General features: G+C 30.4%; 1 protein-coding gene across 2 annotated transcripts; it reads right to left on the reverse strand.

The window, feature by feature from the left end:
- Nucleotides 1-7,834: 7,834 nt before the first annotated feature.
- On the reverse strand, nucleotides 7,835-11,701 carry LOC105111493 (NAC domain-containing protein 7-like). Of its 2 annotated transcripts, none has more exons than XM_011006859.1 (4): nucleotides 11,399-11,701; nucleotides 9,975-10,154; nucleotides 9,157-9,428; nucleotides 7,835-8,734 (listed from the first exon to the last, which is right to left on the reverse strand). In XM_011006859.1, the coding sequence occupies exons 2-4, from the start codon at nucleotides 10,126-10,128 to the stop codon at nucleotides 8,201-8,203; spliced, it is 960 nt and encodes a 319-aa protein (XP_011005161.1). In that variant the 5' UTR covers nucleotides 10,129-10,154; nucleotides 11,399-11,701; the 3' UTR covers nucleotides 7,835-8,200. The 2 variants fall into 2 exon arrangements, with proteins under 2 accessions (XP_011005161.1, XP_011005162.1); XM_011006860.1 differs by having other exon boundaries at nucleotides 11,395-11,701.
- Nucleotides 11,702-19,036: the final 7,335 nt, after the last annotated feature.

The following is a 19,036-nucleotide window of genomic DNA, read 5'->3' on the forward strand; positions in this document are numbered from 1 at the left end:
CAGGAAAAAAAATTGAGGTCATTTAGACTTCTAGAACTCGAGATATAAGTTGAACACTGAATAGTGTCTGGGCTGTAGAACAGATTCAGACTTCTTCGTTGTTGCTGCAATTTGGATTTGAAAACGGCCTTTTGAAAACCAGACTTCCACATGAAAGTTCTAGGCCTATATCTTACCTTTCCATCCATATAAAGTAGACCTAAATCCAAGATCTATAGTTTTAAATATGACCCAATTACCGAACAATTTTCCAGTTTGGACTACAGCAGCATCTCTTTTCTAAGTTTGGTCATCTTTTTGTCCTTTCAATTTCATTACTTAAACTCATCAGTTAATCCTTTCATTTATGTGATAGGCCTGCATTTAAGATGAACATTTACCACAAATTAAAGGTATCTTATATTATTAGATATGTTACTATAAAACATGCTTTAGTTAAGGAGTTATTGATACTTCAAGTGCAAAATGATGATATAAAACCTTGATAAAAATACACTTTTAAGTACTAATGTGTTTTTAAATACTAGTCATAGATCCATATTTAGCTGCCTCATTGCCCAGTATGCCTTATGTTTTAATTCAACAGGGAGATGACATGCTTTTCCAAAGACTAATTAATATGGAGACTTTTCTAATGGTGTTTTGAATGCTGTCTGATAAGTTCACAATGCATCATCTAGCTTTCTTGCCTAATCCTTTCGAGTGTCATTAACTGTTTTCTTTAAAATTTACTTCACCTCTCTATTTGGCAACTTATACTAGTCACAATTCCATATTTAGCTGCCTCATTTCTCAATATGCCTTATGCTCTAATTCAATAGGGAGATGGCATGCTTTTCCAAAGACTAATTGATGTGGAGACATTTCTAATGGTGTTTTGAATGTTGTCCGATAAGGTCACAATGCATCATCTAGCTTTCTTGCGTAATCCTTTCGAGTGTCATTAATTGTTTTCTTTAGAATTTACTTCACCTCTCTATTTGGCAACTTTTCTTGGCCATTTGTTTTAGGGTGATAAGCCGATGCTCTCTTGGGTCTAACTTTATATTTAGACAAAAATGCTTGAAATAACTTATTATAAAAATGAGTTCCTTCATCACTAATGATGGTCCTAACATTCATGCACTTGTGATTTTGACTAACAAGGACTTAGGGCTTTTATCGCAACACAATTCTAAATTGTTTGTTTGACCTCTTTCATAGTTACCTTTTATTCCAGTTGTTGAACTTATAGTGTGAAGAGTTTATTGAACCCAAGTAACTCCATTATAGCTCTTGTAGAGATGTCATTATTATTTTTGGACGTATAATCTTGATTAAATTAGTTTTTCCTAACTGGTTGTTCTTCTAAAAAAACTCACTTTCCTTTTTATTTGTCAAAACCCTCAAATAGGTATCTTCTATTAGCTATTTGATGTGTCAAACCTCTCTTTTAGAGTCAAAGCTTGTTACATAACATTAATATGCATACTACTAATAAATAAACACTAAATTGGATTTATATTCTTGATTCTTGAAAACAATCCTTTATTGCATATAGATCTATAATTCATTCATTATATCTATTTAAATATCCTTGTTGTATCATAATCATAGCCTGGAATAAAACTCTAAAGTGGTGTAAAGTTCTAAAGATCTTATAGTTTCAAGAGGTGGCGAAAAAAATATATAGAAAATTTGAAATTTTGGTGATTAACTTAGTTTAAAAACTAGTTGTTCCTTATTTGAGGACACAATCTCATTTTGGTGCCTTGCATGTTTAAAAGTTGTAGCACATGGTTCCATATTGGTTCGTATTATGAGTCTAATTTCATTCTTTATCACATTCAGGCCTAGGTATGAGGTCTATTATGTAACCTGTTAAGTTGTATGATCTATAAATGTAGCCATATATTTTGCATAAAATATTATTTTTCATGAAAATGTTCTCTAGATTTTCCCATGTTTGTTTTTAAAAAATATTTTTGTTTTGTTTTTGTTTATTATAAAATATTTTATAGAAAAATTGATCAATGAAAAATATTTTATATTCAACTTTCAAACTTAGTTATTCATTTGCTAAAAACTATTTTCAACTCATAACATTTCATAAAATATTTTACAATTAGTAATCTATTTACAATATTATCAAACTAATTTATCCACCACCACCACCTCACCATTATCCTCCCCTCCACCATCACCATTAAAAAAATATTTTTTATGTAAAACATTTTACATGTAAAATATTTTTTATTTGTATACCATTATCTCCCCCTCCACCATCACTATTAAAAAAATATTTTTCATGTAAAATATTTTACATGTAAAATATTTTTTATTTGTAAGATATTTTATGCAAAAAAAATATACCTCTCCTCTAAAAAACTTTTCATTATTAAAGTTGGTATATCCTCTTCAAATCTCTAAATATATTTCTAGCATTCTATGCTAAATCTTTATTTATTTATTTATGCTAATTAAGGAGAATTCTATATATCTACCATTGTTAGCTTTATTAGTATCTAATTTTATCCAAATGATAAGAGAAAATAGAGAGAATATTCTTGGTTGACATCAATAATTATTGGCGTAAATGATATTTTCACTTTTAAGGTTCATTCCAATTTTGAAGGGCTGAGTAAATATTTAAACATCTTTTTATCTGATTCATTCATTTTATCTTGCATATTGCATAATCATCTTTTGCAGTTATAGCTTTACTTTCCATAACTATCTCATTAATTAAATGCTGCTAGTCCATTTTAATAGTCAATCCTTTTTCTTGCTAGCCAATCGTGTAGCGAGCCAAATGCTTAAATCTATTTTGAGACCTTTTTTGACATTTGAGCATCCATTTTGGCCCTTACATTCAGCATTTAAGACCATTTTTCTTACAATTCTGATGCCAAAAAAAGTTAGCAACATTTTTAGTAGTTATAAATATGGAGAATTTTTTTTTCAGTGTCTAGGATTAGAAATTCTTACTATCATTCCTTCGGTCGAGCTAAGTCAATAAGCTATCAAAAAATCTTGCTAACTCGATCTTACCTTAGGTCTTACCTTAGCTTTATCTAGTTCAAGTCCAGGATGGCCTAGATTTTCCAAAGAAAAGTATAAAAGAAGCATCTAACTCCTTTATTCATGCTCTACTTAGAAGGGGATACAACAGTAAAGCTTCACTCTTGTAATTGGGTCATTATAATTTAGGTTAATGTCTAATTATCCAATCAATAATGATAATATCTTTAACCTGATCTCATGGTTCATTTTTTTTTAAGTAATGGGAAAAATAAATGAAATATATAAATGAAAGACTTTATTGAGGTGAAGATAAGCTTTTCAAAAAACTTTTTGAATCATGAATGACCTTTATTTTTACATTACTTTTTCACTCCCATGCTTGTAAGGTGGATTAAAATTAACAAATCATTATAATTGTTTATATTATTTTCATATCAGGTCAATAAGCCTTATATGTTGACTTAATTTAAAAGATGCCTAAATTAGTGGGTTCAGTTGAGTCTAGGTTCCATTTTACTTAAAGTCTTCATTCTCTTGATTGTTTGTGTCTACTTAAAGTTTTTAGTTTACATGATACGAAGCTTGGCTATAATGATAAACTTGATTAGTGGTATGTGGTCAAATTTTTTTTCAAGTATAAAAAACATGTTGAGGTGACACTAGAGTTTTTAAAGAAATAAGAAAAATCTAAAGTTTTGGTTATTGACTTGATTTGATTTAATAAGTATAGTTAATTTAATAATATGATTAGAAAAATAGACAATGATGATAAATAAATTGAACTAAAAAACTCAATAATCAACTAAAAAAGAATGGTTGTTAATATTATAGAAAGATATTCTCACAATATTTGATACAAATAAAAATTAAATGAGAACATGATAACCCCACATAAAGTAAAATAAAAAAAATCAAAGAAAAATCCCCAAAAAATTAAATATTGAAGGAAGAAACTAAAAAAATAAAATTAAAAAATGGATAAAAAAACCTATTCTAGGACACCCGAGTAAGCATGCCAAATACTCGATTTGGTCATGAGATCAAAATAACATCGTAAAAAGTAAATTGAATAAAATAACGAAGCTCAAATTTTGAACAAACCAATGTTGAAGGGTGAAAATAAAACAAAAAACCAACCTAAAAATAACAAAAATGAGAGACATGAGTTAATTAGGGTTAACCTGCAAAGCAATGACTTGGAACATTGGATCAGGATAATCCTATAGAAAAAAAAGTGAAAAAAAAAACATGAAACCCAATCCCTAAACAACTTAATATTGAATAATAAAATAAAAATAAAATAATGATATAAAAAAATTAAAGTCAACTCGGGTTAATTTTTAAAACCTATGACCTTGGCCATGAGGTCAAGCCTAACCCTATACAAAGGGAAAAAAAATCACGAAACTAAATCCCTAATCAATAAAATACTAAAGGATAAAATTAAAAAAATAATTCAATAAAAAAGAATCAAAGACAAAACAAATAAAAATTAAAAGAAAACGAATGAGAGCCGAATTTAACATAAAAATAAAATAAAGCCAAATATAGAGGGATAAAATATAAAAAATCATTAAAGAATAGGATAAAAACACATAAAATTTAAGAGATTAAGGACCAAATTTGATATAAAAATTAAATGAAATCAAATGCTAAGAGATAAAATTGAGAAAAAAATCAATTAAAAAAGAATTCAAAATAAAATAAATAACAATAAAAAGAAGAGCAAATTAAAAAAAAAATAACAGGATATATTTCAAATTCAAATTAAAAAAAAATAACAGGATATATTTCAAATTTTGCAGGCTAACATGATTTCTGAGGAGAGGAGAGATAAAAAATAGAGAAGAAAAAAAAAGCCCAATAAAGATCAACCACAATGCCTCTACTAATACGAGCCAAACCATTAGGAGGATCTTGATGACAAAGTTGTCAAAAATATTTTTTTGACACGACATGAAAAATACAGTATAAACTCGGTTTGTAAAATTATAAGTAATTTTTTTAACTAATTATATATTGACAATTCCAACCAAGAAATTAAATTACATTAAAATTTGATAAAAGGAGTCAACAATATTATAATCAATGAGTGATCTAAACAAAATAAGATAGATAGATAATATGAATCAATAAATTAATGACATGGAGAAATAAAAAGTTTCAAAATAAAACATTTCAATACAGGAAAATCATTAAATGGTAGGAAGTCAACATGTACCTGGTGATAACTTGGTTGTTCCCATCACAATAAGTTTTAATGAACCCTTTTCGGATTAGAAGCTAATGAGTTAAAACTAATAATTAATTAACATAAATTCAATAATAAAATATACCCTTAAATAATATTTAAAGTGTTAGAAAAAAGTGAAATTAAAAATAATTATTCAAAAATAAATAAATAAATAAATAGAAAAATAAGAAAGATTTCATTTTAAAATTCCTCTATATAGCCTGAATATTTAATTTTTGTATATTTTTGACAGATTTAAGTTTTAATTTTAAACATGTCGTTCTCTCTCATCTAGATAAATAACTGGGCCTTATAATATATGGTTGTAAAACTTCAGATGTCTAGTTTCTAGCATAATTTTAATCGCTACAAAATTCCACTAATAGTTTCAAATAGGTTCTAAATAGTATATAAAGGTCTAGTATGATATATTTGACAATATTTATCTACTAATTTTAATTCTTTAAAATATTATGTTTCCGAACTCTATTTGACCTTAAAATTAAGTACAATATATTTTCATGTGTCTAATGCTTTCTAATAAAATTTTAGCTTTATTCAATGTACAGTTTGAAAGATATGTTCAACATTACAAAACTCGTTAGTTGATATTTTAATATCAAATTTGAACCTGACTTGGTTCATATTATAAATTTAGTAAACTCGTAAAATTGAACCCAATTTACTGATTTTGCACGAATTAAGTTTGATTTTACTGGTTTTCAAGTTTTTAGTTCAATGTTACATATTAGATATATGTTATTTTGTAAAATCATCTGATTTTCCGAGTTAACTCTTGATTTTAAAAACAATGCTCGATGGGATACTTCCAACACTGCTGATAAAGTCATAATTTGGATGCCAGATGACACCTTATGCTTCTTTAAAAAACCACGGTCGACCCCATATGATGGCACATGCATTGCACTCACCAACTCACCAAATTATTTTCCCTAGTCCTCGTAATTGTTTTGGTTTCAATTATTTTAAATTAGCTAAATTTTATTTTAATTTGCAAAACCAAACACTAAAAATTTCTCTCGATATTGTAAGATTATTGTTTCAAGGTAATAAAAACAAACAAGCAGGTTAAATTAGAAATAAAATCAATGTGAATGGATTAAATTGAAAAAAAAATTAGGAATTAAAATAAAAAAAAGCATGAACTTTCCTTATGATGATGCAAATTAATCCCTAATATTATAAAAAAAGAATTGAAAAATTATTTAAGCTTAAATTTGGTTTTTGCAGCTCTAATTATTTAAATTAATTAAATTAAATTTTATTTTACTAAACCAAGAATTAACTGAGTGATGGGACCAGCCATAAATCAAATAATTTTAAAGGATAAAATAAAAGAAATAAATTAAGCATCAAAGTGTAAAAAATCCTAGAAACTACAACAAAAAGAAAAAGAAAAAGCACGGTTTGATTAACAGTGCTTCCCCTCACAGTCGGCGGTGAAAGACTGAGAAGGGCTTAGTTTTTTTTTTTTTGAGAATAAGTTTTTGCCACTGTTGTCATATAGGGTTCGAATCTAGAGGTAAGGTCGTGGAAAGTAATTTCTTATGAATTCATCAAATATCCTTTACATTAATTTAACAGTAAGAAGACACGAAGGATGCTTGGGGCTAGCTTTTATATATGCCATTGATGTTATATATTTCAGCAACCAATAATGAGTATATTTCTGTGGATGTGTAATGTATCGTGCTCTGATTAAATAATTTGATTTTTTTTTTTATGATGGATTAGATGCTTCAGAAGCATAATTTGATTTTTTTTATTTTTTATGATGGATTAGATGCTTCAGAAGGATATCAATATTTCTTGTTCTTGAAATTCCAGCCGGCGATCGAGATGCAATTCAATACTTTTCAACCAGGTATGGTCTGAAATTTGCAGTGTCGTTTTTATATTCTAAGCTAGCTTTAGGCCATTGATTTTCATGAATCCAGGTATTCTTCCTACAGAACATTAGTTTCATGGCGTATTTGTTTTAGTTCAACAAATGATTATTTCTCGACTATATAATTCTCTCTCTTGCCATCATTAATTTTTGTTCTGCTACGTGAAAACAAAAACCGATTATGTGTAATTAAACAAAGCACCATATTTTGTAATTTCAAGTCCTATAATTAATAAGTTCATATTTACTAATTCAAAGGAAACAAGGGTTATATTATTCTCACAAAAGGGTTATATTATTCTCACAAATGGTTCGAATGTCCTAACAACTGTTGTAACCCAATTTTGGATTAAATCTCTTAACAACAATGGTAGATGCAAGGGCAAGTAGAGACTGGCTCAGTTAGGAGGGTTCATCAATGGTAGATGCAAGGGCAAATAGAGACTGGCTCAGTTAGGAGGGTTCATCAAGATGCTGCTCAGGGCAACTTGGCTACATGTTTTAGAGTGAATTTCCTTGGTAAATTACTTTATACTTTAGAGAATTGAAATAGATTTTATAAGAATGTGATGATGTAAGTGGAATTATGAGAAACAATCTCAAAGTTTTATGATTTTGTCCTAGAGGTGAAAAATGACGGCTAGGGAAACATTCATAAGTAGAGAATACAATGTCAAAACAAGCAAGAGTGAAGAATAAGGCCTAGAGAAACAGCCATTATTACACAACACAAGATTATGAAAACACGAGATCATAAGTACATATATGCATGCAATGATCCACAATTTACAATTATGGAACAACATAAGCAAAGGGAGAATTAAGAAAGGTGAATCAAAACTTTCACCTATGACTCTAAACTTGTAGGAGATTCACTTTGCGTGCGAATTCTCCTCTTAGCACAGACATATTCATTCACCTAAATAAATGATCATCATCAGCATGCAACTTCTAAACCAAGACATTAACCTTACCTCCTACTATAGCACTATTATTACCATGAATACATCATCTTACATAAATAAATCGCAACATTATAAGTGCAAGAGCTTTTGTTATATGTCAGGAAAGCAGTCAAGGAAATGGCTAACATGGTCTTGCTGCCCAGCTGCTAGGTCATAGTTTTGCGTTATAGAAGGAAAATTTTGAAGGGGAAATGATGAAGTACTGGAATCATTCACTTGTGATGCAAGTAATGTGTCCAAACTTTTCCAGTCGATATATTGGCTGCTATTGTTGCTCCTTTCTTCATCGTAATCTTCATTGGTCTGGTGGAAGTTACCTTCTTTGGGAGCAAAACTTGTTGAAAGATTACTAGGGCTATCTAGTTGTGGGAGTTCAACAAGCCGATTATTATTATCCAAAAATTCTTGGTGTGAAATGAGGTCCGAACTCGAGCTAAAAGGCTGATGAAAACTTGCACTTTGATTCGGATGAACCATATGTGTAGTAGTTACTGTATCTGAGAATGAAGGAGGTCTAGCATGGTTGATATTATTGACATAATAAGCATGATTCCAAGCTTCAAAACCTTGTCTTTGATTAAGGATTGGTTTCTTGAATGCCCGGCAAACCACCCACCCTTCTTCCTGCAATTCACTCCCAAAAATATTAGCTTATACATACAAGTAATATTTGTAAGTTCATGATCATGATAACTTAATAATATTATTGCCCCAAGAGGATAAAATAAATTTAGCGAATACTTTTTTTGTGAAAGAGTTAAATATTTGCTAAAGAGTTACTCAACCCAAAAACTAGGTGTTTCGTGAAGGTAAAAGTTATTTTTTAATAATTTGCTTTTTGTAATATTGATGTAATATTTAAGTTCTTCAAAAGTACTTTATATTGCTAGCTATAGTTAATATGTCAAAGTGTGAATACTTGTTCGGTTTATGCAGCTATATCTTCCCTCCAAGAAAGAACGTTTAAAGAATGCTTTTATACGTGCAATATTTTTGAAAAAGGAAAAATAAAAAAGTGTTGTTATTGGAATAGAGAATGAACTTGCCTGTTGGGGTTCATGCTCAGATGTTTGGAGACGATATGCATGCATGAACCAGTCAGTTTTCCTTCCATTTGGTGCACGTACCTTGTAGAAAACTAAGGTCTTCATCATCCCAATAAGTCTGTTCTTGGTGAGCACGGCCTTGTCCCTTCCTGTTGCCTTCCAAAATCCGGCAGCAGTGGCTCTATTAGTCCGTGTTCCGGGCGGGTACTTCCTATCCTTGTGACTGAAGAAATACCACTCATTCTGTTCATCATACCCTAGCTTGCACTTGGCTGCAAATTAAGATATGTACTTAAGTTAGCACAAATCACACATTTAATGGAATCCAGTAGAACCCATTTCCAGCAGCTAATGATAGATTAATTTCCTTTTAGGTTCATTTCCATTACTCTCGGTCTCCACCCAATTAATAAAGTCAATATTTCATTAGGTCTATCCCCATTACTGTATCTTCCCTCTTAGTTCATTAGATCATAAAAAACTTTTCCTGGTACAAAGAATGTGCAATGTCTATGTGTCAAATTTTGATAAAAGGAGTGCCGCTTTTGAATATTTCTTCTTAAGTTCAAATGGGGATGGCTGTTTGAACAAGAGAAAGCATTGACTAGAGAGAAAATTAGTGCACCGTCTTTTTATTTGGTGTCGTTACAATCGATAGTCTAAAGCCTATATAGCCAGTAGGGTTTGCAACATTGCAACTGTTTGGTGTTAAATTTCAAATTGGGCAAGTAGTTTTGGTTGTATGATTATGATATATATATATAGCTCCACAAATAGTGTTCTTAGCTACAATACAAAAGACGTGGATTTTTCATTACCTTGGATGTCCCATGGCTCCATGTTGTATAGATCAATGTCAACGATAACATCTAGATCGATTTTCAGTGAGAGAATCTTCCTCTTGAGATAGTATCCTACAAGTTCTTCTTCTGTTGGATGAAATCTAAAGCCTGGTGGGACACAGGATTCCATCTCCACTGATAATATTCTTCAAGCTCCTGATCAGTAACATGAAGATAATGAGAGGGAGGGAGGGAGGAAGATTAAATAGCATGTTCATAAGCATCCTTTTAAGGATTTACCCATGTTGATTATGTTCTTTATCAATCTAGAAATGAGCAAATTTGTGTGAATGACACAAGCAAAACACAAGCTTAAAGGCTCTTTTAGCGTAGGCCTGAAATCAAGGGAAACTTTGGAAGAAATGTATGACTTCAACATAGTGAAATGCTAGAGTTCGTAAAAGGTGATGAGAAGGTGCACACATGCTTTTGCCGTTGAATGAATCAATGTTACCGTCATGATTTCACATCCAAAATATCCATTCCTAAACTCTTAACTTAGGGCTAGCTATGATGATGCCTAGCTACTTCGTGGACCCATGAAGAAGTGGTCCTGCATGTGTTTCGGCTATGTATTTATAAAGTCATCTTCACAGATAAAAATGGCAGACAATTCGTGGAACCCACCAATCAAAACATAGATTTTATTCCAGCCAAGTACCATTTGTTGTCTTTAATTAGTTGCATGAACTTTGGCGAAGTATATTGAACACAAAAGTTGGCCGGAAAGCTTGACTTTGCTGGCACAAGCATGTTATGTTTCTTTGAGTGCAGGGCACTCCCTGTTACTGGTGGTGGAAGAACATTTTCACACCCACCACCCCCGTGTGCTAGCTACGACACTATCTCACTCAACAGCACAGCTACATACTCTCTGCTGTGCTACACATGCTTAAATGATCTCTCTCCCTTTCCCTTTCCTTCTCCCTCAAAACACCAGTATTATTCCTCATGATGTCTAGATGTTTTCTTATTTTTATTTTCTTATATAATGATGAACTAACTCTAAACTTCAAGGGATCATCACCTTTCATAAACTTATACATGTTGGCATCTGCTTATTCAAACTCTTGATCTCCAACTTGGGTTAATTAATAACCACATTATGTGACCTAATGTATGTGCAAACAAAATAGTTCTTATTTACAAAGAATTTCAGTGACAAGGAAGAACTCTCAAATTAATTATATTGGGCTTCTGCATCACAAAACCTAAATTCATCAGGAAAAACAAGTACATCTAACAAAATATGCAACTTCTAGCTAGCATACTGTGCTGCCCTTAAAGTTGGTGGCAAACATTTGGATTTGAAACTCTAATATCCAAACACAAAAGAAATATATATGCATGTATATGCTACTACAACCAATTTCACATTACACGATTATTGATATACTCACAGAGAGGCAATGAGAGTTCGCTTCGTTCTTCGACTGCCCACCGGATCAAAGAAAGAGAAGGGAAAAAAGAGGGTGTGAGAGAGACAAAGAAGATGTCTTGGCAATGGGTGAATGTTGTTGGAAAGAAAAAGGGATGGAGCTTTTAATATGCAAAAGAGATGAATCTAGCTGTTCTATGGTACAGAAAGCTATACTTTATTTTCTGTTCGAGAGATGAACATTAATATATATACACACACTATCTGCAGTAGCAGGACATAGAAATGGTACAGAAGAAGTTATTGATTGCGCGTGGGGTGGCAGATAGGATGAGAGAAAGGTTTGTTTGGACGGCGTGACACCAAATTTTCACGCCACCCCCCACCGCAATTTTGTTTCCTAAGATTTATTTTCCTACAAACTTTATTAACCATGTATGCTTCTACAGTAAACACAATCAAGTTTAATCTAGCATTTTTTTATATTGGATAGCCTTTTTAAGAATTGAAAGTTTAGTTGTGATTGTTTTTTAAAATATTTTTAAAAAAAACCTCTTGAATAGAGGAGACGAAGACAAATGAAATAAAAAAACGTTTTTTGTATAGTTTTTGTACATTATTTTCTTGAAATAAATGAGATAAATAAATGAAATAGAAAAAACATGTGTTTTCCTAATATTTTAAACTAATAAAAAATTATTTATTTTTATATTTATATCTTTGTATTTTCGTCGACTAAACACATTACTATCCTAGAATAATAAAAACAAACACAATCCTAGTAATAATGTCTTAATTTTTGGATCATGTCATTCTCTCTAGCTAGCTCCCACACACCAGCTTCCGCTGTCTGTTTGGTGCGCCGCCCTTTGCCATTTGGCACCTCTCTTCTTCTGCCACGTGTGTTCCATGTCAGCTGTCAATATCGAATAGCTAATCATTTGTGTTCTCCTCAAAATTTGTTTTCTTTCAGGCCGTATTAGTCCCGCTGAGACCACTGTGTCCTTTTCGAGCTTTGTGTTGTTTAACATTTGTTTTTTTTTTTTTAATCTGTTTCTTACAGAAACAAGGTATTGTGAGATTAATTAATTAGCCAGGATAATTGACTCTATCTTAGGTCTAAGTACTCTATCTTAGGTCTAAGCACTCTAAAGGGTTTCTTTCCTTATTAACCATAGCTAATAAACAAATATTAATTAACCAATTATATGAATGGTTTGAGGTGAAGTGAACATCCTAGAAGATAAAGTTTTATTTCTTTATAATCTAAATGTTTTGAGCTTCAAAGTGGTACATAGACAATTAGTTCTATAACTAGTTTAATTTTTTAAAGTATTTTTTATATAAAAATATATTAAAATAATATTTTTATTTCAAGATTCAAATAGTTAGAAATAGTTGTAGTGCAGCTTTATAGTGGGAATTTAGCCTACCAACGAAAGCAAGAACCGACAAACATGCAATATTTCTTCACACGATTGATGATGGGATGGGAATAAATTAAAATCCAAAAGTCTATTCAAACAAATTTGACACGAATAGATAGCTAGATGGTCCAAAATCATGTGTGAAGAATTGACTCTTCAATTTCTGAGTCCCGATGCTTTAATAAAGAACGAGAAAACAAAAGGGTGAGTAATTATAGTTAGGTCTCTTTGCATTCTACTGAGGGAGTCGTTGTTTACACGGCCTTCGGTCATTAATTCGGAAAGTCAAGTCGGGCGCCTTCCATCCACCTTATCCACCATGAGTATGCATGCCATGTCTCTAAGAAATTAAGGGTCGTTAAAGGGCTGATTATCATTGTGATTAGATGTTTAGCTAAGGAAATTAGTTAAGTGACAAGATGACAAGGAGGTTCTTTGCCCTAGGTCCCTGTTCTGGCCTCCGGGCCTCACATAATTCTCCCTTTAGCATTGATTAACTTGTAAAATAAAAATGGGTGTGCTTTTGTGTCCAAACAGTACGGATTAGGATTTAACTATACTCCATGTCTCCTAAATTGTTATACACTACGTACTTCTTACGTTTGGTTTTTGGAGAGCATCTAGGGCCATTACGCCTCCCACTAGAAAAGTAGAACATACAAGCCCTCTTTTTTATTTTAGTGTTTGCTGTTAATTTATTTTCTTCTTCTTTTCCTTGGTTTTTCTACCTTTTATCAATAACTTTATTGTTATGTTTTCATAGTTTTATCTGTTGGAATCAATTTTGATTTGCATGCTTTTATGTAGTTGATGTGGCATAGAATATTTTAACATTGAATTAAAAATCAGTTTTACTAAATAAAATTTTAGAATATTTTTAACAAAATCAAAAGATGAACAATCCAACTTAACTTGAAAAAAAAAATAATCGCATTTACAATATTCAAATGATAAAAAAAACTACTCCATGTTCTTTTAGATTTTATTTGAAAAAAATAGACTTTCCTATTTACAATATTCAAAAGATAAGAAAAACTACTCCATGTTCTTTTAGATTTTACAGTTTCATTCTAATTTTTATTTTTATCACTTTGATCCATGTACAGTAAGTGAGGAGAGAGAATGTTATTGTAAAAGATAGAAAAGAGACCGTGTTAAAAAATATATATATACAAGAGGATATTGATATTATATAAGAAATATACAAGAGGATATTGATATTATATAAGTTTATAAAAAAATTTCATCATCAATATTCAATGAAAATATAACATATATGTTTATTTTTTATTATATAATTTTATTATATTTTTTGTTTTTTTTTTTTCAATATCGGTGCATGAAAATGATTGATTCATGCTTCTTCTTCTTCTTTTAATTAAAACTTGTTCTTAAAACCATAAAAAGTTTTTTTTTTAATCTAAAAAACAATGCTTTGATAAAAAAAAAATGCTTTTGTAAAAAACAAAAAAGAAATACATGAATAAGAAATGGAGTTTGGATTAAAAATATAATTTTTTCCTCTTTAATTCAAATCAATATTATTCATTTGTAAAAATATATGTATTTTAGATTTTCATTAGTTTTTATTCAATACACCATGTTGCTAATGAAAAAATATATATTATTGCCAAAGAAAAAAAAGATCCTACTTCTCTACTCTTTCTTTCATAAACGATAAACTGAAGAGATTACTTCAGTAAAATTATGTCTTGAAGAGGATATTTCAGAGGTTTTAAGTTTTGAGATTAATTTTCACCTGAAAGTCTCAGGTTGTAATCCTAGGGCGGGATTAAGGAATGAGGGGGGCGATGATGGATCCAAGATTGAAGACATAGAGCGGGGCCATGGAATTTTATTTTTAGAATGATAGAGATTACCAGCAATACTTCTTTCTACTTTCAAGGGATGAAAGTGAATAGATTTTTCTTGAAGGACCAAATTAAATTTCTTTTTTAAAGAAAATGTACGTAAACCATGTATATGTGTCATGGTATTTAGGTTAAACATGTTGAAGTTATGCCTTTTAGGGCAAAAAAGGTAAACACCTTCCCTTATTTATATTTCTCTGGGGGGACTCAAAAAATCATCCTTCTTAAATGTTTTTTTTTTTAAAATAATTTTGATGTCTATGATGTAAAAAAATATAAATAAAAAAATAATGAGAAATTATCCTTTTATTTTATATCCCAATATCAAACACGTATTTCTGCTTCAGCATGAGGTATTCATGACACATTGTTTTTCCTACTTCCCTTTCGTTTTCACTTACCAGAGGTTGAAAAACAAGGCTTTGGTCATTATTGTTCAGTTTATGTCATCTTTCACTACCTAAGTGTCACTGTCTAATTTTTACTTTGACCTCAAACTTTACCTCAAAATCTAAACGTATCATAAGCTCCTTGGTAAGCCGGTGCATTATGCAAAAAGCTAGCCTTCCATGCGTTGACAGATTATAGATCCTACGAGTTGAAGTTCTCACCACACACGCACGCACCTTGACAAAACAAAAGTTAGCACAAGTGGTCAAGTATTCCAGGTAGAACCATGCTATATCTAAGCCACTAAAACTTGCAATAACGAAATTTTGATCCTGCATTTGAATTCTTTGTCATTAGCTAACGACAAGCTACCTGCATTTTTACACACTTTCACTGTCTAATTCCTTGTTCAAACTACAAATTTATATCTTTTTATTACTATTATTATTAACGTAAATAATTTTCATGTATTTCGGCTAATCTCATATATTTTAAAATTAATAATAATAATATAACTTTTTAATAATCCTGAAATTTATAAAAATCTAACTAATAATCTAGTGAGTAAACAATTTGACTAGTTAAATTATATTTTTTAGAATTAAATTTATACCATATATTATATGATTAAAGTGTGGATATATTTACAAGGAATTCACCAATACTCTGCTCTCTAGAGCGAGGAGTAGTTCCCAAGAAGAGATTTTTGCAAAAAGAAGAAGAGGAAAGGGGTCTCATTGTTAAATAGAAACTTTGTTTTATTTTTTGTATACTAAGCAACATTTCATTGGATATGGGTCCCGATGTCATGATCAACCATACATATCATGAACTCAATCTTATAAAATCATCACAATGTGATGCGATCTACCGACTTTCCTTCTTTACAATTATTTATATTAGTATAAGGTTTTCTTTACATTTGATAATGAATTATCCTTTTCTCACTGGCTACATTTCTCTTTCGAACGTTGATTAGCGATGGTTAGATAGCTTCATTGCTCATCATTTCATTCTTTGAAAAGTCCTTAACAAAATTAGTGCTTCTATTATACAAACCTACAAACAAAGCCTCTCTTCTATCCATTAAATTGGTGTTATTATTATTATTATTATTATTTATTTTTTGTCATTTGAGAAATAAGTGCTTCTTGTGTTAATTAATATAAGAGCACGGATAGGCTGAGTATTTATCATGGCTGGCGTGTAAAAAGGGCTTGTATAGGATCCAGTGCTAGATTCTGATAATTGACTGTTGCCTGAAAGTGACCGATTGCAGTCTTTGACGTGCAACAGCAATTTTCTACTTTTTAATTTTATATATACAAGTCCTGTTTTCCTTGCTGGTATCCAAGAAGAAATAAATTAAATTGTTTTTATTGACTTACTTTCTTTGTGACTTGTGAGTGTATGGATCCTTCATGCAACCATAGGGAAAAACAATAAAAATTAACATATAAAATTAAAATAAATAACAAAATACCACAAAAGCAAAGAGTTTTGGCATATTTTTGGAAGTTGTGGTTCTGAATATCAATATCAATTACATGTTATGGTTTTCAACTATAATATTTAATTAATTTCGTTTTTCATAACCATGACATATATTAATTTTCCATGAAGGACATATAATTATATCATGAGATGACAGATAATTACTCAATTTTCAGCCTCACTGATTACTTAATTTCAGTTTGCAGCAAAAGTAATTTCTTTTTGTTTATTTGCTATCAGTGTAGAAAGAAAAGCATATAATCTGACATGAAAACATATATTGTGTAAAATTAATTATTTTTGCTCATCTTTAATCACTGAGAAAATAACATCAGAAAAAAATAAAATCTCTCATGAAAAATTAATAGAAACCGTGACATTTAATTAAATGCCACAATTCCCAATCATGGGATCTAAAAATATATTATTTAACTGCAACTTTTTGCTTCAATATCATTTCACCATTTATTTTAATTTTTTATGTTAATTTTCCAATTTATCCCAACCATAGTGACTGATAATTATCTCTCATTTTAATTAATTTTTGGTAATGTTATTGGAAGTGAAATTCGGTGAAATTAAGTGCTACAAAAGGTACCTTTTCACATCTGCAATTGCACTTCCAAGTACACTTGACCACAATACTAAACTAAACGGGGTAATCTTCTTCTTCTTCATTTTTTATTTGTTACATGGGTTTAATTTTATATAATCTAGAAGTAAAAGTGTTCGTGACATTTGGTATGTCAATTGTGACTGTAAATCCAATCAAATGCATTGCCGAATAAGCTATGAAATTGGTGGCTAATCGGATGGGTATCCAAACCATTGTCATTCCTAATTAAAATGAGAGAACTACTTCAATGAACACAAGAGTTCTTAAGGAGTAATTACCAGGAACAAGAATATGTAGAGGGTTAGTTGATTGAGTGGATCCATTCGAGGAACGGGAAAAGTTTAGATTTACAAATGATCAAACCCTATGAATTTGGCTAATATATTTGATTACGGAAGGTCAATATTTTTCTTAACAGATAACATAAAGTGTGTGAATTGCAATGATTGAAACTATTCATGATGTCCAGAACAGGACATCTAGGGTACGTAGCATGCCCTGAAATCAATGAGAAAGATGCCTAGCTAGCTAGCATGGCCTGTGTGAACAAAGCTTGAGATTGGGCAGCCATGGGGTTGAAAGAGTCATCATAGTAGCAGATGGTTGCTTTTTGTATAGCTTCAGAATGCAAGATTAGAATGATAATGGTGATCAGAGCTTGTTGATAAACATAATGATTCGGTTTGATCTGCAGTTTTCACATCATGCTGGAATCAGAATATATAAAGAGGGTTTGGGCCCTTATAACATAAAAGTGCTCATTAATATGACCAAGAATATAAGTTAATTATAACTTTACAAAATTCATATATATTTATATAATCCTTATGTTTTTTATTCCTTTTTTATTTTATTTATTTGAAGGAATTACAAGAACTCTCTTGGTTTTTTATTCCTTTTTTATTTTAATTATTTGAAGGAATTACAAGAACTCTCTTGAGATATATATATATTATGAAATCACAATGATCATTCAAAACTTCTCTTAATTATTATTTAAAAATGATAATGAAATTAAGAACTTAAGAAATGAGAGAAAGATTAAGAAGAATGGGACATGGTCAATATTTTCTAGTACATGAATAATATTGATTTCACTATTTTACTTCAATCAATTTTATTTTGAGCTTCTCTTTTAATGTTCTTCATCTAATTTTTAATATTTCTTCAGTTTTTTTCTAAATTATTTCAAGAGAATTGTGGATATGATATGAGGGTGTTTGTCAAATTTTTAATTTTGTATGGTTCTTGTACTTTCACGTTATCTCAGGGGTATTGTAGTTTATCTTTTATATATTCTTTTTTGAAAAATAGAATAAAAGAAGAGAAGTGGAATATTGGAAAATTTCGATTAGGAAATAGTTTTTTTTTTCCTAGGGGCGGGGAGTCTAAATTGAGGATGCATAGTTCTAATCAATGAACTATTTAATTATTTTTAATTCTACATAAACTATTTAATTATTCTCAATAAAACTATGGGGACTAATTGAGTTAGATAATTAACTCCCAAGAATATTAATATTTATGAGGAGGAAACAACGATTACTCCTAGTTATGAAAGAAACCGCGGCATGATTAGACTCTATCTTGGTGTGCATGAAATTAACGCAGTCGTCGTCAAAACCTGAAATCACGCAGTGAGATCATGGAGAAGAAATTAAAACCAAGCGTCCATCTCCTGCTTCATAATTAAAGACTTGAACTTTGAACGAAATGCTTTATGACACCAATGGAACACAGACTTCTTGTCTTCACTTTTCATGTGTCTTGTTCTCGTAACGTACGGTTCTGGTAATAGAGAGTTATAGCATTTTTTTCCTAAACAAAGGAACAAAAGAATTTTTATTATCTTTTTTACCAAA

Source organism: Populus euphratica, unplaced genomic scaffold (genome assembly GCF_000495115.2).
Source record: "Populus euphratica unplaced genomic scaffold, PopEup_1.0 scaffold500.1, whole genome shotgun sequence".
NCBI classification, from domain to species: domain Eukaryota; kingdom Viridiplantae; phylum Streptophyta; class Magnoliopsida; order Malpighiales; family Salicaceae; genus Populus; species Populus euphratica.

Coding starts and splice junctions, on each gene's coding strand:
- LOC105111493 (XM_011006859.1), bottom strand. CDS start 10,128: ATGGAATCCTGTGTCCCACCAGGCTTTAGATTTCATCCAACAGAAGAA. Junction 9,429..9,974: donor GGAGCCATGGGACATCCAAG/GTAATGAAAAAT, acceptor CTTAATTTGCAG/CCAAGTGCAAGCTAGGGTAT. Junction 8,735..9,156: donor CTGAGCATGAACCCCAACAG/GCAAGTTCATTC, acceptor AGTGAATTGCAG/GAAGAAGGGTGGGTGGTTTG.